This window comes from Oncorhynchus mykiss, chromosome 3, assembly GCF_013265735.2.
Source record: "Oncorhynchus mykiss isolate Arlee chromosome 3, USDA_OmykA_1.1, whole genome shotgun sequence".
In the NCBI taxonomy this organism is placed as follows: Eukaryota; Metazoa; Chordata; class Actinopteri; order Salmoniformes; family Salmonidae; genus Oncorhynchus; species Oncorhynchus mykiss.
In genome coordinates, this window is record NC_048567.1 from 55,021,195 (window position 1) to 55,046,336 (window position 25,142).

The 25,142-nt window shown below is 44.7% G+C and overlaps 1 protein-coding gene across 5 annotated transcripts; it reads left to right on the plus strand.

Moving 5' to 3' along the window:
• Positions 1-535: 535 nt before the first annotated feature.
• LOC110520225 (cyclin-Y-like protein 1) lies at positions 536-23,849 on the plus strand. Of its 5 annotated transcripts, XM_036974617.1 has the most exons (12): positions 536-1,177; positions 1,378-1,550; positions 6,249-6,329; positions 11,656-11,699; positions 12,543-12,637; positions 12,730-12,765; positions 12,923-12,974; positions 19,472-19,591; positions 21,486-21,652; positions 22,766-22,787; positions 22,899-22,928; positions 23,140-23,849. In XM_036974617.1, exons 1-12 carry the CDS (start codon positions 1,158-1,160, stop codon positions 23,254-23,256), a joined length of 957 nt encoding a protein of 318 aa, XP_036830512.1. In that variant the 5' UTR covers positions 536-1,157; the 3' UTR covers positions 23,257-23,849. The 5 variants fall into 5 exon arrangements, with proteins under 5 accessions (XP_036830512.1, XP_036830509.1, XP_036830510.1 ...); XM_036974614.1 differs by having other exon boundaries at positions 22,766-22,928; XM_036974615.1 differs by having other exon boundaries at positions 6,249-6,323; positions 22,766-22,928.
• The last annotated feature ends 1,293 nt before the right edge of the window (positions 23,850-25,142 follow it).

A 25,142-nucleotide genomic window follows, 5' to 3' on the forward strand; every position in this document is an offset into this window, starting at 1 on the left:
ATTTGTTCTTAACTGACTTGCCTAGTTAAATAAAGGTTACATCAAAATAAAAATTGGACATGTACAATGAGGGGATTTGATTAATCGGGCGCTCGGGTTGGCGTGTTTGGCACAGGGTGAAAGTTGATTACATTCGTTTAAATAATGAACTGTTCGGTAAGTGTATGTTTTATGGAAACTAGATGTATGTTTCTGGACGATACACCATGCTGCCTTGTTGACGACATGACCACGCGACGTAGATTACGGCGTTCATGTCTCACCGCTACTGCCCGGTCACGTCACAGGTCCATGGGCAGGTGTCCCGTGGCTCAGAATGATCGAATGCGCCCATTGAACGATGGGAGACGGTCATTCTTAATTATTCATATTTTGAAGACCAATAAGGATGAAGATGTATGTATTTATCTGAATGCATTTATTTGTCAGAATTCATTTCAATTTACACATTTTTGAACCAATGGCCATTGAGAAATTCCCCTCGTTTTGATTACACGCCCAATAGTAATTTAAGGAATTCTGTAAGTCAGCTGTGCATGCCAGGTAGCCGTGTTCAGAACAGATGGCTGTAGTGGCTGCGAGCGGTACGCAGAACTGGCCGGTGGGGACAATGGAGGATCCTGAGTCCGAAGGTTAGGGGGGTGGGGTCGAAGATGAACTTCGGGAAGACTTGACCAGATTGACTTCGATAAATTATTTGAACCGCTCCGGCTTTGATTTCTGTATCAAGACGGCAGCTACGTGAACACAAAGCCTCGGGATAGAGTTGGCGTCTGATCCTGGGATTGGGAATCAAAGAAGGGACTGGCGTGAGAGATCTAATTTACTTCGGACAATTGGGAACCGACGGTTGGAAACTAGTTGCATATGCGTGGAGTAGTTATATTGTTTAAAGGGACTAGCTAATCGCTCATACAGTGTTCCGTTGCTGCTACAGCTAGCTTGCTGACTTTCTTGTAAAGGAATGTCCAATGGATGAATGGGCAGCCACTTGTATTGCTCGGGTTTACAGCTTCTTGATGACCTCGGTGTTACAAATGATTTATGTTGTTAAGTAGCGAGCAACCTTGTTTTTGCTCCATGTTTTCTAATATAGTATACACAAAGAAACAACATCGCTTTTTATTTTTGTTGCAGTCAGCAATCTTGATTAATGCATGGTGCGGAAGGAGAACAGGCAAGCACACCCTCATGGACAGAAGTGCAATTTATTGATATTTCTTGTCAGCAATTTTGTTTATAATTTAATATTTTCTCTGTTTTCAATGTTTTTTTTTGTAGCTGAATGAAAAGCGTATGTATTTGTTGGTAGCTGAAACTAGCTAGCTGGCATACCTGATTTGAAGGAATTTTGCACTACTCTTGATTCTAAAATAGTATTGAAGTTATTCCTCGTGTGGAATGGGGAATACGATTGCGTGCTGCGTGTCCCCGGAGAGAAGCCCAAAGTTACCAAGGCAACTGCCTGGAAGACTACCAAAAAAGCACGAATGTGAGGGACGACACCGGCCCGTACCTGCAGCACATTAGCGACAGAGAGGAACCTAACGGTAGGTGTCACGCTCGCATATTTGGGATTAGCTGCTGTAGTAGAGATACTAAAGGTATAATATTCTGATTGAATTACATGCCCATAAAGTTGGGTGTGATGAGGCTGCCTGGGAAGGAGGGGTGTTTGATCCAGGCAAATAACAGCGCGGATGGGCTATTGCAGCAGACGACCACACCGGGTTCCACTTCTATCAGAGGAAAAACAAGAAGTGGTTCCAGTGGGCACATGATCACCAAAACTGGACAATTGAAGAGTGGAAAAACATTGCCTGGTCTGACGAATCCCAGTTCCTGTTGCATCATGCTGATGTCAGTCAGGATTTGGCGTAAGCAGCATTATAGGAGTGAAACCCGGTGTGGTCATCTGCTGCAACATGGCCCTATCCTGCCTGGTCTCAATGGTACAGGCTGTTGGTGTAATTGTGTGGGGAATGTTTTCCTGGCACACATTAGGTCCCTTGATACCAATTGAGAAACATTTCCATGCCCCAAAGAATTCCGGCTGTTCTGGAGGCAAAGTCTGACCCGGTACTAAATGGGTGTACCTGAAATGTGGATATACCTAAAACGCTAGTGAGTGTATGCCAATTACCAGGTGCTTTTATCCAAAGCGACTTAGTCATGCATTTATACATTTTACATATGGTTGGTCCTGGGAATCAAACCCACTACCCTGGCGTTACAAGCGCTATGCTCTACCAACTGCACTACAAAGGACCACATTTAGTGTACTACCAGAACCCTATGGGCCCTTGTCAAAAGTACTGCACTATGGCATGGTTGGTGTAATATGGCACAGACCCCCAAGGATCTATTCTCCAACTCTGCCAGATATCCCGGGCATCCTGATGATGCTATACCACAGGACAGCTGCCTCACTGACTCACACACATAATCAAGGGGAAAAGCTGTTTTAAACCAATACTATGTACACTATGCTCTGATAAGCAGTGTTATGTTGCTACAGTATAACTATTTTAACCCTCAGTGAGTATAAGACCCCTTGTGCCTATGGGTGACACCCATGTGATTTCATTGCATGCCTTCCAGCTTGGGATATCCTCCTCATGAAATAATTGCAGCAATGTTTCAAGGATGTTTTGTTTTAGCGGTCCTTGCCATAAACAGATGATTGAATCCCCCCCCCCCGGTTTATTTTGGACTTCAGAGAGAGCGAGGGTCTGCCTGTCTACTAGCACTAAGCCTAGTGTGTTATACCCATCTGTTGAAAGGCTGACCCTGGGTCAGGGTTAGATGGTCTGTCCCTCTTTGTGTCCTTATGTAGTAGTGCTGAGTTTTTAAAAATGTAAGTAAAAAAAATTTTTTTTTTTTTTTTTTTTTTTACCTAAACGTCAGTTATTTTTCATTTTTAAACAACAAATTGACTGACTTTGGTTAAAGTATTTGAATTCCATGTTATTTTTTGTTGTTGGGTGAGCTCAATGTGTGCTGCAGTTTCTCTAGAGATAAATCAGATCAAGCTCAAACGGTGTGATGTAGTTGTCGTTTCCAACATAGTTTATACATTGTTTACCGCAGACAACTTGATAATTAACTACAATGACCATAGTCCATTGACTGGACAAGTTTACCAGTCAATCTTTTACGCCTGCTACATAGGAGACAGAAGAATCCACGATCAAGAAAGCAGTTATTTCATGAGGCATCTTTACCTGACTACATTATCTAAGTGATTTAATAATTGATATTCAACAGTTACAAAAGTATTCTTATTTACTTTGAACTACTAAAATAGTGGTTTTGTTAGACAGCATAGGAAACAGCTCTATAGAGATGATTTGGAATGAAATATAAGTTATCAAATAAAACATGTTAAATACACAACCTGAAATATTTGTATTAAATACTGTGAATAACTGATTGTTAATAAGTGTCATGGGTATGGCAGTCACTACCGTCATGGGACTTTTATTCATTGTTTTATTGTGTTTTTACAGCATTCAACCCACATAATGCACAGAAACCGAAAATCTTTATTTTTTAATAACCAAACCGACCTCAAAAAGCACTAATTTATCAGCACTATTATGAAGACAGTCCTCCAGCTTTTCATCACAGGTCTAGGACCAGCTGTAGGTGGATGATAAAGAGTAGTAGACTGAACTGAGGGTAGATCACCTGATAAGGGCCACTCAGTGTTGTCTTGTGTGAGCCAGGAACGGAGAAGTTTTGGAGCATAACCACCATGTGCAGAGACTTCAGACAGCCACTCTTCAGGCCAGCGCCAGTGACACATTTTAGTACAATGGACTACATCACCATCACAGCCTGCTCATCCTGGTTCGGGAAGCCCACACGTCCTGCTGTCTGAACTGTGAAGGCCAATAGGCCATTGATCTCACAGCAAGGACTTTCCTCAAATCTATAGAGTGGTTATCAGTGCTGTCTGCTCTGCCTGCCTGCCTACTACTGCTGTTCCTTCAGCCTAGAGCCTAGGACTCAAAGCACATTTCTGCACAAGCAGACAATGAAGGCTATTTTCGTTCTTACTCGGATCACTTAAGTTAGCCATATTTGGATGATTACTAGTAATGGTGGAAAAAATCGATAGTTTCATATCACAATATTATTTTTGCGCTAGATGGCTGTACATGCAACATTTGAACTCACAATACGTCATCCACCTGAATCATGTAGATGTTTCTGTCCTCTTCTGCGCAGCTCCATCACGGCAAAATAACATTTGATGTGGTTTCTGTTACATTTGTTTTAATGATTGGAGCGGCCTGCAGCGCGAGCAAAGTGGATACTAGGTATGTTTTTATTTAGCGTGTAAGAACAAACAGGCCAGTCAGACTAGGCGTTGCTGTCACACAGCCTCTGAGTGACAGTGACAGAGGAAAAACGGAGCAGTGAGTGACGGTTGTGCTTTCGCATTTACATCACTGAATCAAAACACAAAAATTCAAACATGGCATGGGGCCCCCATTTGATTTTGAGTCACTCGGATAGTATAAGAACACCCCATGAGCCATGGCAAAATTGGACAAATACGAGTGAAGGGGGCTGAATGAAGTAATCTGTGTATCCATTTTGTATGACCTATGCCTGCTTCAGCAGAGTAGTAGGTCCAAGAGCATGGCAGATTCTAGTGGGTAACATGCTAACCATGGCTTGCCCTCCTTAGTGTTGAGAGATACTGTATGCCCGCCTGGCTCCAACTCCACTCCACATCCCATTCCTGGCATCACATGGCAGTGGCATACCTCTTAAAGTGGAGCCGGGACAGAAATACAGTGACTGGCACAGACGGTGCTCAGCGGGCATGGGATTCCCCGGCAGGAAGACTCCAGTCCATGTAGAGGTCAGGGTGTGAATGGTAGATGCTGGTGGAGGGAGGGGCTGTGTGGCTGGGTCGGGGAGCTGAGGCTCCATCTTATCTAGGATGCAGTAATCACTTGATGTCTGACACACTCTAATCTGTATTATATTTAACCTTTTAACGAGGTAAGTCAGGTAAGAACAAATTCTTATTCACAATGACGGCCTACCCCGGCCAAACCCTAACCCGGACGACGCTGGGCCAATAGGGCAGCGCACAATGGTATTCCTGATCACTGCCGGTTGTGATACAGCCTGGAATCGAACCACGGTCTGTAGTGATGCCTCTAGCACTGAGATGCAGTGCCTTAGACCGTGCCACTCGGGAGCCCAGGGGCTCACAATCCCAGACAGCGTGCCATTTATCTGATCGGTAGTGGCAGACGTGTGTATGTCGCACCGTATTTTGTGTTGCAACCAAGTCTACCTCGGCAGTTCTCAACCTTTTCTGTTCCGGGGACCACCATATCACAAATATTTTAGTGGTCAAATTAAGAGTATGTTTTATCAGTGACTGTAACAGATTCAAAGGCCTATTGTAATATCAAATGGCTTATTACCAAAACATTACCTCCAGTACCCCACGGATCAACAGCTGTCGGACCACAGGTTGAAAACCACCTCCTCTCTGCTCTACCTTCTGTTTCTTGGCATGCTGGCCAGTATGGGTGGAGCTTAAGGAGAGCAGACCCAGTGTTCTCCAGAGACCCCAGACAAAGGCGTCATTGTTGCCCCCCCCTCCCTGCCAGTCCCATACCATCATCCCGCGCCCCTGCCACAGCCTGAGTGGACGGGGGGGTATGCTGGCTCTGCCAAGCCAACCCGCCTGACCTGATATTCCCCTGGCCCTGCCTGCCACGTTCCACCAGGGGCTCACAATCCCAGACAGAGGCAGCTGTTAATACATTACAGTTGGTTCAGGTTGTCTAATCGCTAAGCCTAACCATTGAACCTGTGTGTAATGGACCCATTATGTGGTGTAGTTTCCAATGAGGTCATTAAATCGATCTCCATCGTTTAGTATGTGATGCTGCTGCTGTCCAAGAGTGTTTGGTTACATAGCCTGGTTGTCCTATACACATTTGTTTTAATTTATGTATTCATTCATGCATTCCTCTAATTGGGTAATAGTATGCATTCAGGTCACTGTACTGTCTTTATGGAGCATCAGGTCTAATTTTCTTCTCACTGGCCTCGGGTCAACATACTGGCCTCCAGGGAACTAAGAGTTTACACAGGCTGTTCTCTGTATCACTAACCATGGAATAAGTCAGTCTCTTCAGTAACAGTCTGTATCATTATCCCTCTTTTATCTACTGTTTTCTATTGGTCCATGGTGACTTTGTGTGTTCCAGAACTGGCCCAGGAGTCCCACCCATCGAACCATGCCCGACTCAGCACCATCTTCCTCAGCAAGTCCCAGACAGACTGTGAGTGTAAGTAATCTACCCTGCTCGCATCACATCATCACACGAGACATGATCATGATGCCGTGAGAGTCCATACGGCACACGTCTCAAACTCTCGTCTTATGCACTTTAGCTACTTGGTACGGTGGTAACTCGTCCTCTCCACCACCAATGTCTCTGCTCTAGCACGCTATGTAAAGAGATGGTACTTAGGCTACTGTAAGTGACTTCTATGCTCCCTCATAAGCACAATGTGACTGTTCCTCGTCTTTTCCCTTTCCATGTGACTGTTCCTTTCCATGTGACTGTTCCTCGTCCTTTCCCTTTCTATGTGACTGTTCCTTTCCAAATCAAATCAAATTTTATTTGTCACATACACATGGTTAGCAGATGTTAATGCGAGTGTAGCGAAATGCTTGTGCTTCTAGTTCCGACAATGCAGTAATAACCAACAAGTAATCTAACTAACAATTCCAAAACTACTGTCTTGTACACAGTGTAAGGGGATAAAGAATATGTACATAAGGATATATGAATGAGTGATGGTACAGAGCAGCATAGGCAAGATACAGTAGATGGTATCGAGTACAGTATATACATATGAGATGAGTATGTAAACAAAGTGGCATAGTTAAAGTGGCTAGTGATACATGTATTACATAAGGATGCAGTCGATGATATAGAGTACAGTATATACGTATGCATATGAGATGAATAATGTAGGGTAAGTAACATTATATAAGGTAGCATTGTTTAAAGTGGCTAGTGATATATTTACATCATTTCCCATCAATTCCCATTATTAAAGTGGCTGGAGTTGAGTCAGTGTCAGTGTGTTGGCAGCAGCCACTCAATGTTAGTGGTGGTTGTTTAACAGTCTGATGGCCTTGAGATAGAAGCTGTTTTTCAGTCTCTCGGTCCCAGCTTTGATGCACCTGTACTGACCTCGCCTTCTGGATGATAGCGGGGTGAACAGGCAGTGGCTCGGGTGGTTGATGTCCTTGATGATCTTTATAGCCTTCTTATGACATCGGGCGGTGTAGGTGTCCTGGAGGGCAGGTAGTTTGCCCCCGGTGATGCGTTGTGCAGACCTCACCAGCCTCTGGAGAGCCTTACGGTTGAGAGCGGAGCAGTTGCTGTACCAGGCGGTGATACAGCCCGCCAGGATGCTCTCGATTGTGCATCTGTAGAAGTTTGTGAGTGCTTTTGGTGACAAGCCGAATTTCTTCAGCCTCCTGAGGTTGAAGAAGCGCTGCTGCGCCTTCTTCACAATGCTGTCTGTGTGAGTGGACCAATTCAGTTTGTATGTGATGTGTATGCCGAGGAACTTAACTTGCTACCCTCTCCACTACTGTTCCATCGATGTGGATAGGGGGGTGTTCCCTCTGCTGTTTCCTGAAGTCCACAATCATCTCCTTAGTTTTGTTGACGTTGAGTGTGAGGTTATTTTCCTGACACCACACTCCGAGGGCCCTCACCTCCTCCCTGTAGGCCGTCTCGTCGTTGTTGGTAATCAAGCCTACCACTGTTGTGTCGTCCGCAAACTTGATGATTGAGTTGGATGCGTGCGTGGCCATGCAGTTGTGGGTGAACAGGGAGTACAGGAGAGGGCTCAGAACGCACCCTTGTGGGGCCCCAGTGTTGAGGATCAGCGGGGAGGAGATGTTGTTGCCTACCCTCACCACCTGGGGGCGGCCCGTCAGGAAGTCCAGTACCCAGTTGCACAGGGCGGGGTCGAGACCCAGGGTCTCGAGCTTGATGACGAGCTTGGAGGGTACTATGGCGTTGAATGCCGAGCTGTAGTCAATGAACAGCATTCTCACATAGGTATTCCTCTTGTCCAGATGGGTTAGGGCAGTGTGCAGTGTGGTTGAGATTGCATCGTCTGTGGACCTATTTGGGCGGTAAGCAAATTGGAGTGGGTCTAGGGTGTCAGGTAGGGTGGAGGTGATATGGTCCTTGACTAGTCTCTCAAAGCACTGCATGATGACGGAAGTGAGTGCCACGGGGCGGTAGTCGTTTAGCTCAATTACCTTAGCTTTCTTGGGAACAGGAACAATGGTGGCCCTCTTGAAGCATGTGGGAACAGCAGACTGGTATAGGGATTGATTGAATATGTCCGTAAACACACCGGCCAGCTGGTCTGCGCATGTTCTGAGGGCGCGGCTGGGGATGCCGTCTGGGCCTGCAGCCTTGCGAGGGTTAACACGTTTAAATGTCTTACTCACCTCGGCTGCAGTGAAGGAGAGACCGCATGTTTTCGTTGCAGGCCGTGTCAGTGGCACTGTATTGTTCTCAAAGCGGGCAAAAAAGTTATTTAGTCTGCCTGGGAGCAGGACATCCTGGTCCGTGACTGGGCTGGATTTCTTCCTATAGTCCGTGATTGACTGTAGACCCTGCCACATGCCTCTTGTGTCTGAGCCGTTGAATTGAGATTCTACTTTGTCTCTACTGACGCTTAGCTTGTTTGATAGCCTTGCGGAGGGAATAGCTGCACTGTTTGTATTCGGTCATGTTACCAGACACCTTGCCCTGATTAAAAGCAGTGGTTTGCGCTTTCAGTTTCACGCGAATGCTGCCATCAATCCACGGTTTCTGGTTAGGGAATGTTTTAATCGTTGCTATGGGAACGACATCTTCAACGCACGTTCTAATGAACTCGCACACCGAATCAGCGTATTCGTCAATGTTGTTGTCTGACGCAATACGAAACATGTCCCAGTCCACGTGATGGAAGCAGTCTTGGAGTGTGGAGTCAGCTTGGTCGGACCAGCGTTGGACAGACCTCAGCGTGGGAGCCTCTTGTTTTAGTTTCTGTCTGTAGGCAGGGATCAACAAAATGGAGTCGTGGTCAGCTTTTCCGAAAGGGGGGCGGGGCAGAGCCTTATATGCGTCGCGGAAGTTAGAGTAACAATGATCCAAGGTCTTTCCACCCCTGGTTGCGCAATCAATATGCTGATAAAATTTAGGGAGTCTTGTTTTCAGATTAGCCTTGTTAAAATCCCCAGCTACAATGAATGCAGCCTCCGGATAAATGGTTTCCAGTTTGCAAAGAGTCAAATAAAGTTCATTCAGAGCCATCGATGTGTCTGCTTGGGGGGGGATATATACGGCTGTGATTATAATCGAAGAGAATTCTCTTGGTAGATAATGCGGTCTACATTTGATTGTGAGGAATTCTAAATCAGGTGAACAGAAGGATTTGAGTTCCTGTATGTTTCTTTCATCACACCATGTCACGTTAGCCATAAGGCATACGCCCCCGCCCCTCTTCTTACCAGAAAGATGTTTGTTTCCGTCTGTGCGATACGTGGAGAAACCCGTTGGCTGCACCGCCTCGGATAGCATCTCTCCAGTGAGCCACGTTTCCGTGAAGCAAAGAACGTTACAGTCTCTGATGTCCCTCTGGGATGCTACCCTTGCTCGGATTTCATCAACCTTGTTGTCAAGAGACTGGACATTGGCAAGAAGAATGCTAGGGAGTGGTGCACGGTGTGCCCGTCTCCGGAGTCTGACCAGAAGACCGCCTCGTTTCCCTCTTTTTCGGAGTCGTTTTTTTGGGTCGCTGTTCCTCGTCCTTTCCCTTTCTGGGACTGTTCCTCGGCCTTTCCCTTTCCATGTGACTGTTCCTCGTCCTTTCTATGTGACTGTTCCTCGTCCTTTCTATGTGACTGTTCCTCGTCCTTTCTATGTGACTGTTCCTCGTCCTTTCTATGTGACTGTTCCTCGCCCTTTCCCTTTCTGGGACTGTTCCTCGTCCTTTCCCTTTCTGGGACTGTTCCTCGTCCTTTCCCTTTCTGGGACTGTTCCTCGTCCTTTCCCTTTCTGGGACTGTTCCTCGTCCTTTCTGGCACTGTTCCTCGGCCTTTCCCTTTCTATGTGACTGTTCCTCGTCCTTTCCCTTTCTGGGACTGTTCCTCGTCCTTTCCCTTTATGGGACTGTTCCTCGTCCTTTCCCTTTCTGGGACTGTTCCTCGTCCTTTCCCTTTATGGGACTGTTCCTCGTCCTTTCCCTTTATGGGACTGTTCCTCGTCCTTTCCCTTTCTGGGACTGTTCCTCGTCCTTTCCCTTTCTGGGACTGTTCCTCGTCCTTTCCCTATCTGGGACTGTTCCTCGTCCTTTCTGGGACTGTTCCTCAGCCTTTCCTTTTCTATGTGACTATTCCTCGTCCTTTCCCTTTCTATGTGACTGTTCCTCTGCCTTTCTGGGACTGTTCCTCGGCCTTTCTGGGACTGTTCCTCGGCCTTTCTGGGACTGTTCCTCTGCCTTTCTGGGACTGTTCCTCGGCCTTTCCCTTTCTATGTGACTGTTCCTCGTCCTTTCCCTTTCTATGTGACTGTTCCTCGGCCTTTCCCTTTCTATGTGACTGTTCCTCGGCCTTTCTGGGACTGTTCCTCGGCCTTTCTGGGACTGTTCCTCTGCCTTTCTGGGACTGTTCCTCGGCCTTTCCCTTTCTATGTGACTGTTCCTCGTCCTTTCCCTTTCTATGTGACTGTTCCTCGTCCTTTCCCTTTCTATGTGACTGTTCCTCTGCCTTTCTGGGACTGTTCCTCGGCCTTTCTGGGACTGTTCCTCGGCCTTTCTGGGACTGTTCCTCGGCCTTTCTGGGACTGTTCCTCTGCCTTTCTGGGACTGTTCCTCGTCCTTTCCCTTTCTGGGACTGTTCCTCGTCCTTTCCCTATCTGGGACTGTTCCTCGTCCTTTCTGGGACTGTTCCTCAGCCTTTCCTTTTCTATGTGACTATTCCTCGTCCTTTCCCTTTCTATGTGACTGTTCCTCTGCCTTTCTGGGACTGTTCCTCGGCCTTTCTGGGACTGTTCCTCTGCCTTTCTGGGACTGTTCCTCGGCCTTTCCCTTTCTATGTGACTGTTCCTCGTCCTTTCCCTTTCTATGTGACTGTTCCTCGGCCTTTCTGGGACTGTTCCTCGGCCTTTCTGGGACTGTTCCTCGGCCTTTCCCTTTCTATGTGACTGTTCCTCTGCCTTTCTGGGACTGTTCCTTGGCCTTTCTGGGACTGTTCCTCGGCCTTTCTGGGACTGTTCCTCTGCCTTTCTGGGACTGTCCCTCTGCCTTTCTGGGACTGTTCCTCGGCCTTTCTGGGACTGTTCCTCGGCCTTTCTGGGACTGTTCCTCGGCCTTTCCCTTTCTATGTGACTGTTCCTCGGCCTTTCCCTTTCTATGTGACTGTTCCTCGGCCTTTCCCTTTCTATGGGGCTGTTCCTCGGCCTTTCTGGGACTGTTCCTCTGCCTTTCTGGGACTGTTCCTCGTCCTTTCCCTTTCTATGTGACTGTTCCTTTCCCTTTCTATGTGACTGTTTTGTCTGAGTCTGCCTATTTTCTTTTTCCTTCCAGTGCAAGACAAGAGGAAAAGGAATCACATAAACCATGTTAGTCATGTAAGTATTTAATGGTTAGGTTGGGTTTTTGTCAACCAACAATAATTAAGGTTTTGTGTGTGTGGGGGGGGGGGGGGGGGTGGGGGGTGGGGGGGGCGCTACTGTGTGTATTCATCACATTCTCTAGAGTTAGCAGTATGATGTCATTGTCACCTGGGGTCATCAGATGCCCTGTGGCTCTGGCAGATGAGACACCAAAACATTGTGTCCCTACTCTGGAGGGCAACACCAAACTAATACATTTGCAAATTTAACACTCTGACATCATACCTGATTGGTCAGCTTTTTAAAGGATCTGGGCAGAGGGTTGGTTGACATTATGGCTGCCCTCTTAATCTTTGTTTACTCTGACCTCTATTTAATATCCCCACTGTGGAAACTAACTAATTGCCAAGACTTTTTGACCTGGTCAAATACCCTACTGTGTGTGTGTGTGTGTGTGTGTGTGTGTGTGTGTGTGTTCATGTAGCCTATGTGCTTGTGGTGAACAGACTGTAGCCCCTGTAGTAAGTGGTTGGGGTGTCCGGTCAGCTAGAAGACAAACACAATTAAACAGGAGACCTGGTATGAGTGTTTTGTCCACTGTTCTTCCTCAACTACACCTCTGTATTATAGTGACTGCCCCAGACCCAAGATTACATGGCCTAGTTCACCCACATTTCAAACCTAACCTATTACCTTGGAAGTAGTTTGTCAGGAGTTACTGCAACCAATTGGTGATGTCATTATTATGCTATAGCCACCACAGGCTAGCATCAATTACCTCAAAGGGATAGGGTTCAATATAGCATTGTCTGACTTCCAAGACAACTTCCACTGAATGTCACACATTTCCTTTTGCAGACCTCTCCTCTCTCTAAGAAGTACAGTTCCTGTTCCACCATCTTTATCGATGACAGCACGGTCAGCCAGCCCAACCTGAAAAGCACAATAAAATGGTGGCTACCTGCTACCTTCATATGCACATACAAGACATGTACCTTTTCTAGTTGAACACAGGTCCTAATGAATTATCTTTCTCCTCTTCCAGTGTTACACTAGCGATATACTACCACATTAAAAACAGGTGAGTGGCAGTGTTTTGACTTGTTCATTTTGAGTATACATAGGTAGTAGGCATTATGGATCTGTTGGTGGTCTCTGGGCCTGGAAAAATGTCTGTGTATTGGGGTTTGGGACAGTGTGGTTCAGAGTGGTGTTCTCTCTCTCCCTCTCTGTCTCAGGGACTCTGACAGGTCACTGGACATTTTCGATGAGAAGATGCACCTCTTATCGGTGAGTGGACAGTTCCAGTTTTGCCATAATCCACTCTGGGTTTGCAGAATCTTATGTATTCCAAAGAATAGCTCCTGATATCGGTTTACATCCTAACAGAGATCTGCAGTGGATCTACTGTTGGCTGTACTGGTGTGTCTGCCCTTGTCTACATCAATATCTGGTATCAGCCAGTCTCCCCACTCCCTTCTAGACCTTACACTGTAACTTTATGCCATAGCCCATCCCAGTGCACCTCTAGCTCGAATTTCAGCATAAAACACACCACTGCAGGGGGATTGAATAAGATTTAGTTTAGCTAGTAGGAAACTCGACATGAACCTAAATTTAGAAATTACTTCTTTTTTTCTACAGTTGAAGTGGGAAGTTTACATACACTTAGGTTGGAGTCCTTAAAACTCCTTTTTCAACCACTCCACACATTTCTTGTTAAAAAACTATAGTTTAGACAAGTCGGTTAGGACATCTACTTTGTCCATGACACAAGTCATTTTTCCAAAAATTGTTTACAGACAGATTATTTCACTCATAATTCACTGTATCACAATTCCAGTGTGTCAGAAGTTTAAATACACAAAGTTGACTGTCTTTAAACCGCTTGAAAAATTCCAGTCAATGATGTCATGGCTTTAGAAGCTTCTGATAGGCTAATTGACATCATTTGAGTCAATTGGAGGTGTACCTGTGGATGTATTTCAAGGCCTACCTTCAAACTCAGTGCCTCTTTGCTTGACATCATGGGAAAATCAAAAGAAATCAGTCAAGACATCCAGAAAAAAAAATGTACAAACAATAGTACAAGTATAAACACCATGGGACCACGTTCGTCTGTACAAACAATAGTACCAGTATAAACACCATGGGACCGCGTTCATCTGTACAAACAATAGTACAAGTATAAACACCATGGGACCGCGTTCGTCTGTACAAACAATAGTACAAGTATAAACACCATGGGACCACGTTCGTCTGTACAAACAATAGTACAAGTATAAACACCATGGGACCACGTTCGTCTGTACAAACAATAGTACCAGTATAAACACCATGGGACCACGTTCGTCTGTACAAACAATAGTACAAGTATAAACACCATGGGACCACGTTCGTCTGTACAAACAATAGTACAAGTATAAACACCATGGGACCGCGTTCATCTGTACAAACAATAGTACCAGTATAAACACCATGGGACCACGTTCGTCTGTACAAACAATAGTACCAGTATAAACACCATGGGACCACGTTCGTCTGTACAAACAATAGTACAAGTATAAACACCATGGGACCACGTTCGTCTGTACAAACAATAGTACCAGTATAAACACCATGGGACCACGTTCGTCTGTACAAACAATACTACAAGTATAAACACCATGGGACCACGTTCGTCTGTACAAACAATAGTACCAGTATAAACACCATGGGACCACGTTCGTCTGTACAAACAATAGTACAAGTATAAACACCATGGGACCACGTTCATCTGTACAAACAATAGTACAAGTATAAACACCATGGGACCACGTTCATCTGTACAAACAATAGTACAAGTATAAACACCATGGGACCACGTTCGTCTGTACAAACAATAGTACAAGTATAAACACCATGGGACCACGTTCATCTGTACAAACAATAGTACAAGTATAAACACCATGGGACCGCGTTCATCTGTACAAACAATAGTACAAGTATAAACACCATGGGACCGCGTTCATCTGTACAAACAATAGTACAAGTATAAACACCATGGGACCACGTTCATCTGTACAAACAATAGTACCAGTATAAACACCATGGGACCACGTTCATCTGTACAAACAATAGTACCAGTATAAACACCATGGGACCACGTTCATCTGTACAAACAATAGTACAAGTATAAACACCATGGGACCACGTTCGTCTGTACAAACAATAGTACAAGTATAAACACCATGGGACCACGTTCATCTGTACAAACAATAGTACAAGTATAAACACCATGGGACCGTGTTCATCTGTACAAACAATAGTACAAGTATAAACACCATGGGACCGCGTTCATCTGTACAAACAATAGTACCAGTATAAACACCATGGGACCACGTTCATCTGTACAAACAATAGTACCAGTATAAACACCATGGGACCGTGTTCATCTGTACAAACAATAGTACAAGTATAAACACCATGGGACCGCGTTCATCTGTACAAACAATAGTACCAGTATAAACACCATGGGACCACGTTCATCTGTACAAACAATAGTACAAGTATAAACACCATGGGACCACGTTCGTCTGTACAAACAATAGTACAAGTATAAACACCATGGGACCACGTTCGTCTGTACAAACAATAGTACAAGTATAAACACCATGGGACCACGTTCGTCTGTACAAACAATAGTACAAGTATAAACACCATGGGACCACGTTCGTCTGTACAAACAATAGTACCAGTATAAACACCATGGGACCACGTTCATCTGTACAAACAATAGTACAAGTATAAACACCATGGGACCACGTTCGTCTGTACAAACAATAGTACAAGTATAAACACCATGGGACCACGTTCATCTGTACAAACAATAGTACAAGTATAAACACCATGGGACCACGTTCGTCTTTACAAACAATAGTACAAGTATAAACACCATGGGACCACGTTCATCTGTACAAACAATAGTACAAGTATAAACACCATGGGACCACGTTCGTCTGTACAAACAATAGTACAAGTATAAACACCATGGGACCACGTTCGTCTGTACAAACAATAGTACAAGTATAAACACCATGGGACCACGTTCGTCTGTACAAACAATAGTACCAGTATAAACACCATGGGACCACGTTCGTCTGTACAAACAATAGTACCAGTATAAACACCATGGGACCACGTTCGTCTGTACAAACAATAGTACAAGTATAAACACCATGGGACCACGTTCGTCTGTACAAACAATAGTACAAGTATAAACACCATGGAACCACGTTCGTCTGTACAAACAATACTACAAGTATAAACACCATGGGACCACGTTCGTCTGTACAAACAATAGTACAAGTATAAACACCATGGAACCACGTTCGTCTGTACAAACAATAGTACAAGTATAAACACCATGGGACCACGTTCGTCTGTACAAACAATAGTACAAGTATAAACACCATGGAACCACGTTCGTCTGTACAAACAATACTACAAGTATAAACACCATGGGACCACGTTCGTCTGTACAAACAATAGTACAAGTATAAACACCATGGGACCACGTTCGTCTGTACAAACAATAGTACAAGTATAAACACCATGGGACCACGTTCGTCTTTACAAACAATAGTACAAGTATAAACACCATGGGACCACGTTCGTCTGTACAAACAATAGTACAAGTATAAACACCATGGGACCACGTTCGTCTGTACAAACAATAGTACAAGTATAAACACCATGGGACCACGTTCGTCTGTACAAACAATAGTACAAGTATAAACACCATGGGACCACGTTCGTCTGTACAAACAATAGTACAAGTATAAACACCATGGGACCACGTTCGTCTGTACAAACAATAGTACCAGTATAAACACCATGGGACCACGTTCATCTGTACAAACAATAGTACAAGTATAAACACCATGGGACCACGTTCGTCTGTACAAACAATAGTACAAGTATAAACACCATGGGACCACGTTCATCTGTACAAACAATAGTACAAGTATAAACACCATGGGACCACGTTCGTCTTTACAAACAATAGTACAAGTATAAACACCATGGGACCACGTTCATCTGTACAAACAATAGTACAAGTATAAACACCATGGGACCACGTTCATCTGTACAAACAATAGTACAAGTATAAACACCATGGGACCACGTTCATCTGTACAAACAATAGTACAAGTATAAACACCATGGGACCACGTTCGTCTGTACAAACAATAGTACAAGTATAAACACCATGGGACCACGTTCGTCTGTACAAACAATAGTACAAGTATAAACACCATGGGACCACGTTCGTCTGTACAAACAATAGTACAAGTATAAACACCATGGGACCACGTTCATCTGTACAAACAATAGTACAAGTATAAACACCATGGGACCACGTTCGTCTGTACAAACAATAGTACAAGTATAAACACCATGGGACCACGTTCGTCTGTACAAACAATAGTACCAGTATAAACACCATGGGACCACGTTCGTCTGTACAAACAATAGTACCAGTATAAACACCATGGGACCACGTTCGTCTGTACAAACAATAGTACAAGTATAAACACCATGGGACCACGTTCGTCTGTACAAACAATAGTACAAGTATAAACACCATGGGACCACGTTCGTCTGTACAAACAATACTACAAGTATAAACACCATGGGACCACGTTCGTCTGTACAAACAATAGTACAAGTATAAACACCATGGAACCACGTTCGTCTGTACAAACAATAGTACAAGTATAAACACCATGGGACCACGTTCGTCTGTACAAACAATAGTACAAGTATAAACACCATGGAACCACGTTCGTCTGTACAAACAATACTACAAGTATAAACACCATGGGACCACGTTCGTCTGTACAAACAATAGTACAAGTATAAACACCATGGGACCACGTTCGTCTGTACAAACAATAGTACAAGTATAAACACCATGGGACCACGTTCGTCTTTACAAACAATAGTACAAGTATAAACACCATGGGACCACGTTCGTCTGTACAAACAATAGTACCAGTATAAACACCATGGGACCACGTTCGTCTGTACAAACAATAGTACAAGTATAAACACCATGGGACCACGTTCGTCTGTACAAACAATAGTACAAGTATAAACACCATGGGACCACGTTCGTCTGTACAAACAATACTACAAGTATAAACACCATGGGACCACGTTCGTCTGTACAAACAATAGTACAAGTATAAACACCATGGAACCACGTTCGTCTGTACAAACAATAGTACAAGTATAAACACCATGGGACCACGTTCGTCTGTACAAACAATAGTACAAGTATAAACACCATGGAACCACGTTCGTCTGTACAAACAATACTACAAGTATAAACACCATGGGACCACGTTCGTCTGTACAAACAATAGTACAAGTATAAACACCATGGGACCACGTTCGTCTGTACAAACAATAGTACAAGTATAAACACCATGGGACCACGTTCATCTGTACAAACAATAGTACAAGTATAAACACCATGGGACCGCGTTCATCTGTACGAACAATAGTACAAGTATAAACACCATGGGACCACGCAGCCGTCATACCGCTCAGGAAGGAGACGCGTTCTGTCTCCTAGAGATGAACATACTTTGGTGCGAAAAGTGCAAATAAATCCCAGAACAACAGCAAAGGACCTTGTGAAGAAAACAGGTACAAAAGTGTCAATATCCACAGTAAAACGAGACCTATATTGACATAACATGAAAAGGCCGCTCAGCAAGGAAGAAGCCACTGCTTCAAAACCGCCATAATAAAGCCAGACTACGGTTTGCAACAGCACATGGGGACAAATAACACCATCCCAACTGTGAAGCACGGGGGTGGCAGCATCATGTTGTGGGGGTGCTTTGCTGCAGGAGGGACTGGTGCACTTCACAAAATAGATGGCTTCATGAGGGAGGAAAATTATGTGGATATATTGAAGCAACATCTCAAGACATCAGTCAGGAAGTTAACGCTTGGTCGCAAATGGGTCTTCCAAATGGACAATGACCCCAAGCATACTTCCAAAGTTGTGGCAAAATGGCTTAAGGACAACAAAGTCAAGGTATTGGAGTGGTAATCACAAAGCCCTGACCTCAATCCTATAAAACATTTGTGGGCAGAACTGAAAACGCGTATGTGATCAAGGAGGCCTACAAACCTGACTCAGTTACACCAGCTCTGTCAGGAGGAATGGGCCAAAATTCACCCAACTTATTGTGGGAAGCTTGTGGAAGGCTCCCTGAAACATTTGACCCAAGTTGAACAATTTATAGGCAATGGTACCAAATACTAATGGAGTGTATGTAATCTTCTGACCCACTGGGAATGTGATGAAATAAATAAAAGCTGAAATCGTTCTCTACTATTATTCTGACATTTCACATTGTTAAAATAAAGTGGTGATCCTAACTGACCTAAGACAGGGAATTTTTACCAGGGTAAACTGAGTTTAAATGTATTTGGCTAAGGTGTATGTAAACTTCCGACTTCAACTGTAACTTGTTGAGAGTAGTCTATATGCCATTTAAGACTGAATGTGTTGAGTCTGGGCTGGTGTATCATGTGAGGTTGGTGGCACCTTATTTTGTGGAGGACTGGCTCGTGGTAATGAGTGGAATGGTATCAAATGCATTAAACGCATGGTTTGATGCCATTCCATTCGCTTCTTTTCTAGCCATTATTATGAGCCGTCCTCCCCTCAGCAGCCTCCGCTGGTGTTTATTGTATCTGTGTCTAACACGGTCTTCTCCCTGAAGAGAGAGCAGGTTCCTGGTGACTACACTCGTACGGACCCCGAGCACAAACTCATCTACCGCTTTGTCAGAACTCTGTTCAGCGCTGCACAGCTCACTGCAGAGTGTGCCATCGTCACCTTGGTGAGTCCAGTCGGCACAATCAAAACCCATTATACACCCATGTATCAGCAGCGAATACATGATTAATCAACACATATATGAAAGGATACAGTGGAGTCTGCTGAGGGGTGGATGGCTCATAATAGTGGCTGGAATGCCGCGTGTTTTTGATGTATTTGATACCATTCCGCTCCAGCCATTAACACAAGCCCCTCCCCAAATAAGGTTCCACCAACCTCCTGTGCTGTAGATATATTCCGCTAGGTATTATTGTCCAAGAAAGTGAAGGCAACCTTCCTAATTGATTACCACCCCGTAGCACTCACGTCAGTACTCATGAAGTGCTTTGAAAGGCTGGTCATGGCTCACATCAACAGCATCCTCCCGGATACCCTAGACCCACTCCAATTCGCATACTGGCCCCAACAGATGTCTGCCCTTTTCCACCTGGACAAAAGAAACACCTATGTGAGAATGCTGTTTATTGACTATAGCTCAGCGTTCAACACCATAGTGCCCACGAAGCTCATCACTAAGCTAAGGACCCTGGGACTAAACACCTCCCTCTGCAACTGGATCCTGGACTTTCTGACTGGTTGCCCCCAGGTGGTAAGGGTAGGCAACAACATGTCTGCCACGCTTATCCTCAACACTGGGGCCCCTCAGGGGTGTGTACTTATTCCACTCCAGTACTCCCTGTTCACCCACGACTGCATGGCCAAACACAACTCCAACACCGTTAAGTTTGCTGACGACACAACAGTGGTCATCAACAACGATGACCTCAATGTGAGCAAGACAAAGGAGCTGATCGTGGACTACAGGAAAAGGCGGGCAAAACCGACCCCCCATTAACATCAACGGGGCTGTAGTGGAGCGGGTCGAGAGTTTCAAGTTCCTTGGTATCCACATCACCAATGATCTATCATGATCCAAACACACCAAGACAGTTGTGAAGAGGGCACGACAAAACCTTTTCCCCCTAAGGAGACTGAAAATATTTGGCATGGGTCCTCAGATCCTCATAAGGTTCTACAGCTGCACCATCGAGAGCATCCTGACCGGTTGCATTACCTCCTGGTATGGCAATTGCTCAGCATCTGACCATAAGACGCTAGAGGGTAGTGCGTACGGCCCAGTACGTCACTGGGGTCAAGCTTCCTGCCATCCAGGACCTATATAATAGGCGGTGTCAGAGGAAAGCCCATAAAATTGTCAGACCAGTCATCCAAGTCATAGACTGTTTTGTCTGCTACCGCGTGGCAAGCGGTACCGGAGCGCCAAGTCTAGGACCAAAAGGCTCCTTAACAGCTTCTACCCCCAAGCCATAAGACTGCTGAACAACTAATCAAATGGTCACCAGACTATTTACATTGACCCCCCCCCCCATTTGTTTTGTACACTGCTGCTACTTGCTGTTTATTATCTATGCATAGTCACTTCACCCCTACCTGCATGTACAAATGACCTCTAACCTGTACTCCCCCACACTGACTTGTTATTGTTACTTTAAAACATTTTTTTTTTTACTTTAGCCTACTTGGTAAATATTTTATTAACTCTTTTTAAACTGCACTGTTTGTTAAGGACTTGTAAGCATTTCACGGTAAGATCTATATTTGTTGTATTCGGTGCATGTGACAGTTTGATTTGATGTTCTATTAACCTGCATCTGCACTAATGTACCACCAGAGGGCAGTAAAGTATTAGAAACAATTGATAAAGCACCGCAAGTCAAGTGAACCGAGCCTCATCTCAATGAACAGAGTAGACCTGCATTTGTTTATTACAGTGTGATTGGTTCTAATAAATCATCAATGACATGCCGTTACCCACAGATTGCGCTTATTTTCTTTGTTGTGCCAATCACATTTCTGAAGCGAAAAAGCCACCGCAGGTTTATCTACCTCACCAGGTGTACCTGGAGCGTCTGCTGACCTACGCTGAGATGGACATCTGCCCATGTAACTGGAAGCGCATTGTACTGGGAGCCATCCTGCTGGCCTCCAAGGTGTGGGACGACCAGGCTGTCTGGAACGTAGACTACTGCCAGATCCTCAAAGACATCACTGTGGAGGATATGTACGTCTGCCACAGTTGTGTCACTTAGAGTCATTACACACAATATGCCCTTTTATTATTGTGCCAACCTGAACCATACTGTGCTGGTTCAGATGTCATCTTTTCACATTGGCAGTCATTCTTTTTGAGTCATGTCCAGGTGGAGGACAGACGTAGACCTCCTTCCTGTCTGATGGTCAGTCATTGGGTGGTGGTCTGTAGACTGGTATAGTAGTCTTGTCTTTAGCTCTGATAAGGGCTGTGTGATGTGGGCCCCTGTGTTAGGATCAAACTGAGAGGAGACTACAGAGGGAGAGGGGCACGGAGGCTGAGTGAGGTTGTGTTCAGAAGGCAATCTCAAAGCAATCAGTAGGCTGCTCCTCACTACACTACTGGTCATCATCCTAGTAGGTTTTAGAGTGTTGTATGTCTCATTTGTTTAAGAGTACACGTGTGTGTACATGTTTTTCTGTGTGTGCGCTCTCCCTCTTCTCGCAGTCTAGTTTCATCTCCTCCATTGAAGTGCTCTTTGTGAGCTGGGCCGAGGACTGGCGGGGGTAGGAAAGGGGAGGCAGTGGAGTGGCTCTCACTGCTACTACATAATGGCCCCAGCCCTCGCCCGCTCCATTAGTTTCCCTGGGAGACCAGCCTTCCAATACACACACCAACCTTCAGCCACCCTGGCCCTCTTGTCTCCTTTCCCACAAAGCATCCTGGATGCTGTCTCCATGGTGACCGGCTTGCCGCTCCTATTCATTGTCGTGATGATGAGGATGATGAGGGGGATCTGTATAGGAAGAGACATGATATACCTGAAGCAAGCCGCTCTGTCAGAAAGCCAGTCTGGTCTTCACTGCAGGACAGTTAGAATGAATAGGCCTCATGTACTGTTCCCCTTGCTGCTCCAGGGAAAGAGAAGTGGAGTTTGCTATTGATTAGATTGATGCCCTGAGGGCTTGCCTGTGGATGAAGCTACCCCTATCACTTATCTAAAGTCCATTTGGCATTTCTCCCGCACTGATTGGCAGGGTTAGGATTTAATTTGGGGAGGTTGATCCTATAGCTGTGCCTAAGAGCAACTTTTTCTAGGAATGTGTATATTAACCATGTTTCCCTCGCTCTCTCCCCTTTCAGGAACGAGATGGAACGCCAATTCCTGGAGCTGCTGCAGTTCAACATCAACGTCCCGGCTAGTGTTTATGCCAAGTACTACTTCGCCCTGCGCTCTCTGGCTGACGACAACAGCCCCCGCTTCCCCCTGGAGACACTCGGCAACGAGAGGGCCCAGAAACTGGAGGCACGGCAATGAGGGGTAGTTAAAGGGTGGTGGGTAGGAGAGGGCTGTGATGGAGCTTACAGGTAGAGGTTTGAGAATGCATTACAGAAAAGATGGTAGCAGAGAGTGACACACAAGAATTGTAGAAAGGGAATTTAACCAGTCCATTAGGTTTGAAGCCACAGTGACTAGTCACTCATCCCTGTGTGTGTGTGTGTGTGTGTGTGTTCAGGCCATCTCCAGACTGTGTGAGGACAAATATAAGGACTGGAGCCGAGCAGCCGTGAGGAGGTCCTTTAGCGCTGACAACCTGGTGGGCATCCGCTGCGCCAATGCTATACTCTCATAGGCCAGCCATACTACAACGCTGTTCTCTCATTGGACAAATGTTGTTCTCTTATTGGACAGCCATACTCCAATGTTGTGCTCACTGGACAGCGACACAATATCTGACCTCTACAGCCTAACCAACAAACACTCCAGGATACATAACCATGACTCGCCACCAACCTCTCTCAGGGATTTGTCGTTGGCAGCCCCTCATGCCCACTCCCCTGACTGGCAGGTCCCAGACCCCTGTGCAAAATATTCACTACAGAGAGAAGAGTAGACTCTTTTCCTGTTTATTTAAAAAAATATATATATATATATTTGCTTACTATGTAGGCTGCTAGTTGTGACATTTTTGTTTTTAAATGGAAATATAATTAGCAGATGGAGTATTTTAAATAAACACTAATCATGAAACATCTGTGTGGCTTTTATTGGAGTGGAGATGAGACTATGCAAGAGTGGCACAGCGCATTGTAAAAATGTCCATTTTTACTTTACACATCAAATGACACATACTCAGAAACAGATTGGTCCACAGTTTAATTCTCTATCAGTCAGAGACAAATGAAACGAGTGAAAGAATGCATTTTCATAAATATCTATTAAAAATTTAAAAAAATCTGACATTTCATTCTTGGAGAAGTAAGTACACACAACGATGCAGTCGACTCATCTATGGAAGGATGCCAAAGCAGATTTACCAATGATGGGGTAGAACACAGAGGAAACAGGCTAATAAATTAAACAGACACTGGACCTACACATTAGTCTGGTTAGAAAAACAACGAGGCACACGACAACTTGGACAAGCACAGCAGAGTAAAACGGCAGAAAACGGAAACTTGACAAGGTTTTGGTTCACCCAGAGTTTTGGTTCAACCATACTCTGGCTCTCCACCACAGTTCCTATAGATGATTAGTATATCAATTGTAAGACAGTTTTTGATGTCTGCAGGATACCATTGAAAATAAATGGTTTGCCTTTTTTTTTTTTGTAAACCTCTGACTTGTAAAACACACAAGATAAGTACTGACACGGTCATTGAAAATGTATACAGAGCCCTAAGAGATACATACGTTCACCATTGGGTTGGTGTGAACAGTTCCTGTGTGTACCACTAGTGGCAGTAACACAATGGCAAAGGACTCACTGAGCAAAAGCCAGGTGCCCTTTGAGACGACTCTTCTGGCCTGCGAGACTGATCTGACAGACAGTAGTCCTTCCAAACCACTTTACAACATGTTCAGTATCAAGGCTATTCCAAAGCACTACATTTACTGCAATGGCTTATGGGGCTTGTGGTTTTTAGAGTTTACCTTTGACATTGATTTCTAAAATAAAATAATACACTGTTTGAGAAAAGTATAGACTTCATATCTGTTGTTTACTGGTACATTGCTCCACATACATACTCTGATTACCTCTTGGGAGGCTGTTTTACTGTAACTCCAGTCCAGCAACTGGTCAACAGTTGGGCTAGAGGTCCTCATCCTACTATTGTATTGACTGGCTGGGTTGTTCACAGACCGGCCAGTCAAACAAGCTGGATTTACCAGGCAGAACATGGCAAAGATTTTGTGCATTGGTACATACTGATTGATTCAACTCGAACAGCATACAAACACATCCATACCACATATGTACTTGATTCATACAGAATATTGTGATTTAAATCACTGGGGATCATGCTGAAAATAAAAAATATATATTTTCATTAGTGTTCCTCGAGTTGTTTTGTTTTCACCCATTACGGACCCAGTGTCCACAATGAACAATACCCTGGATAATGGGGGCATTCTGGGCCAGCTCAATCCATAATCTTTTATAGAGCATCATACACAGTATCAGTCAAACGTTTGGACACACCTACTCATTCAAGGGTTTTTCTTTGTTTTTACTAT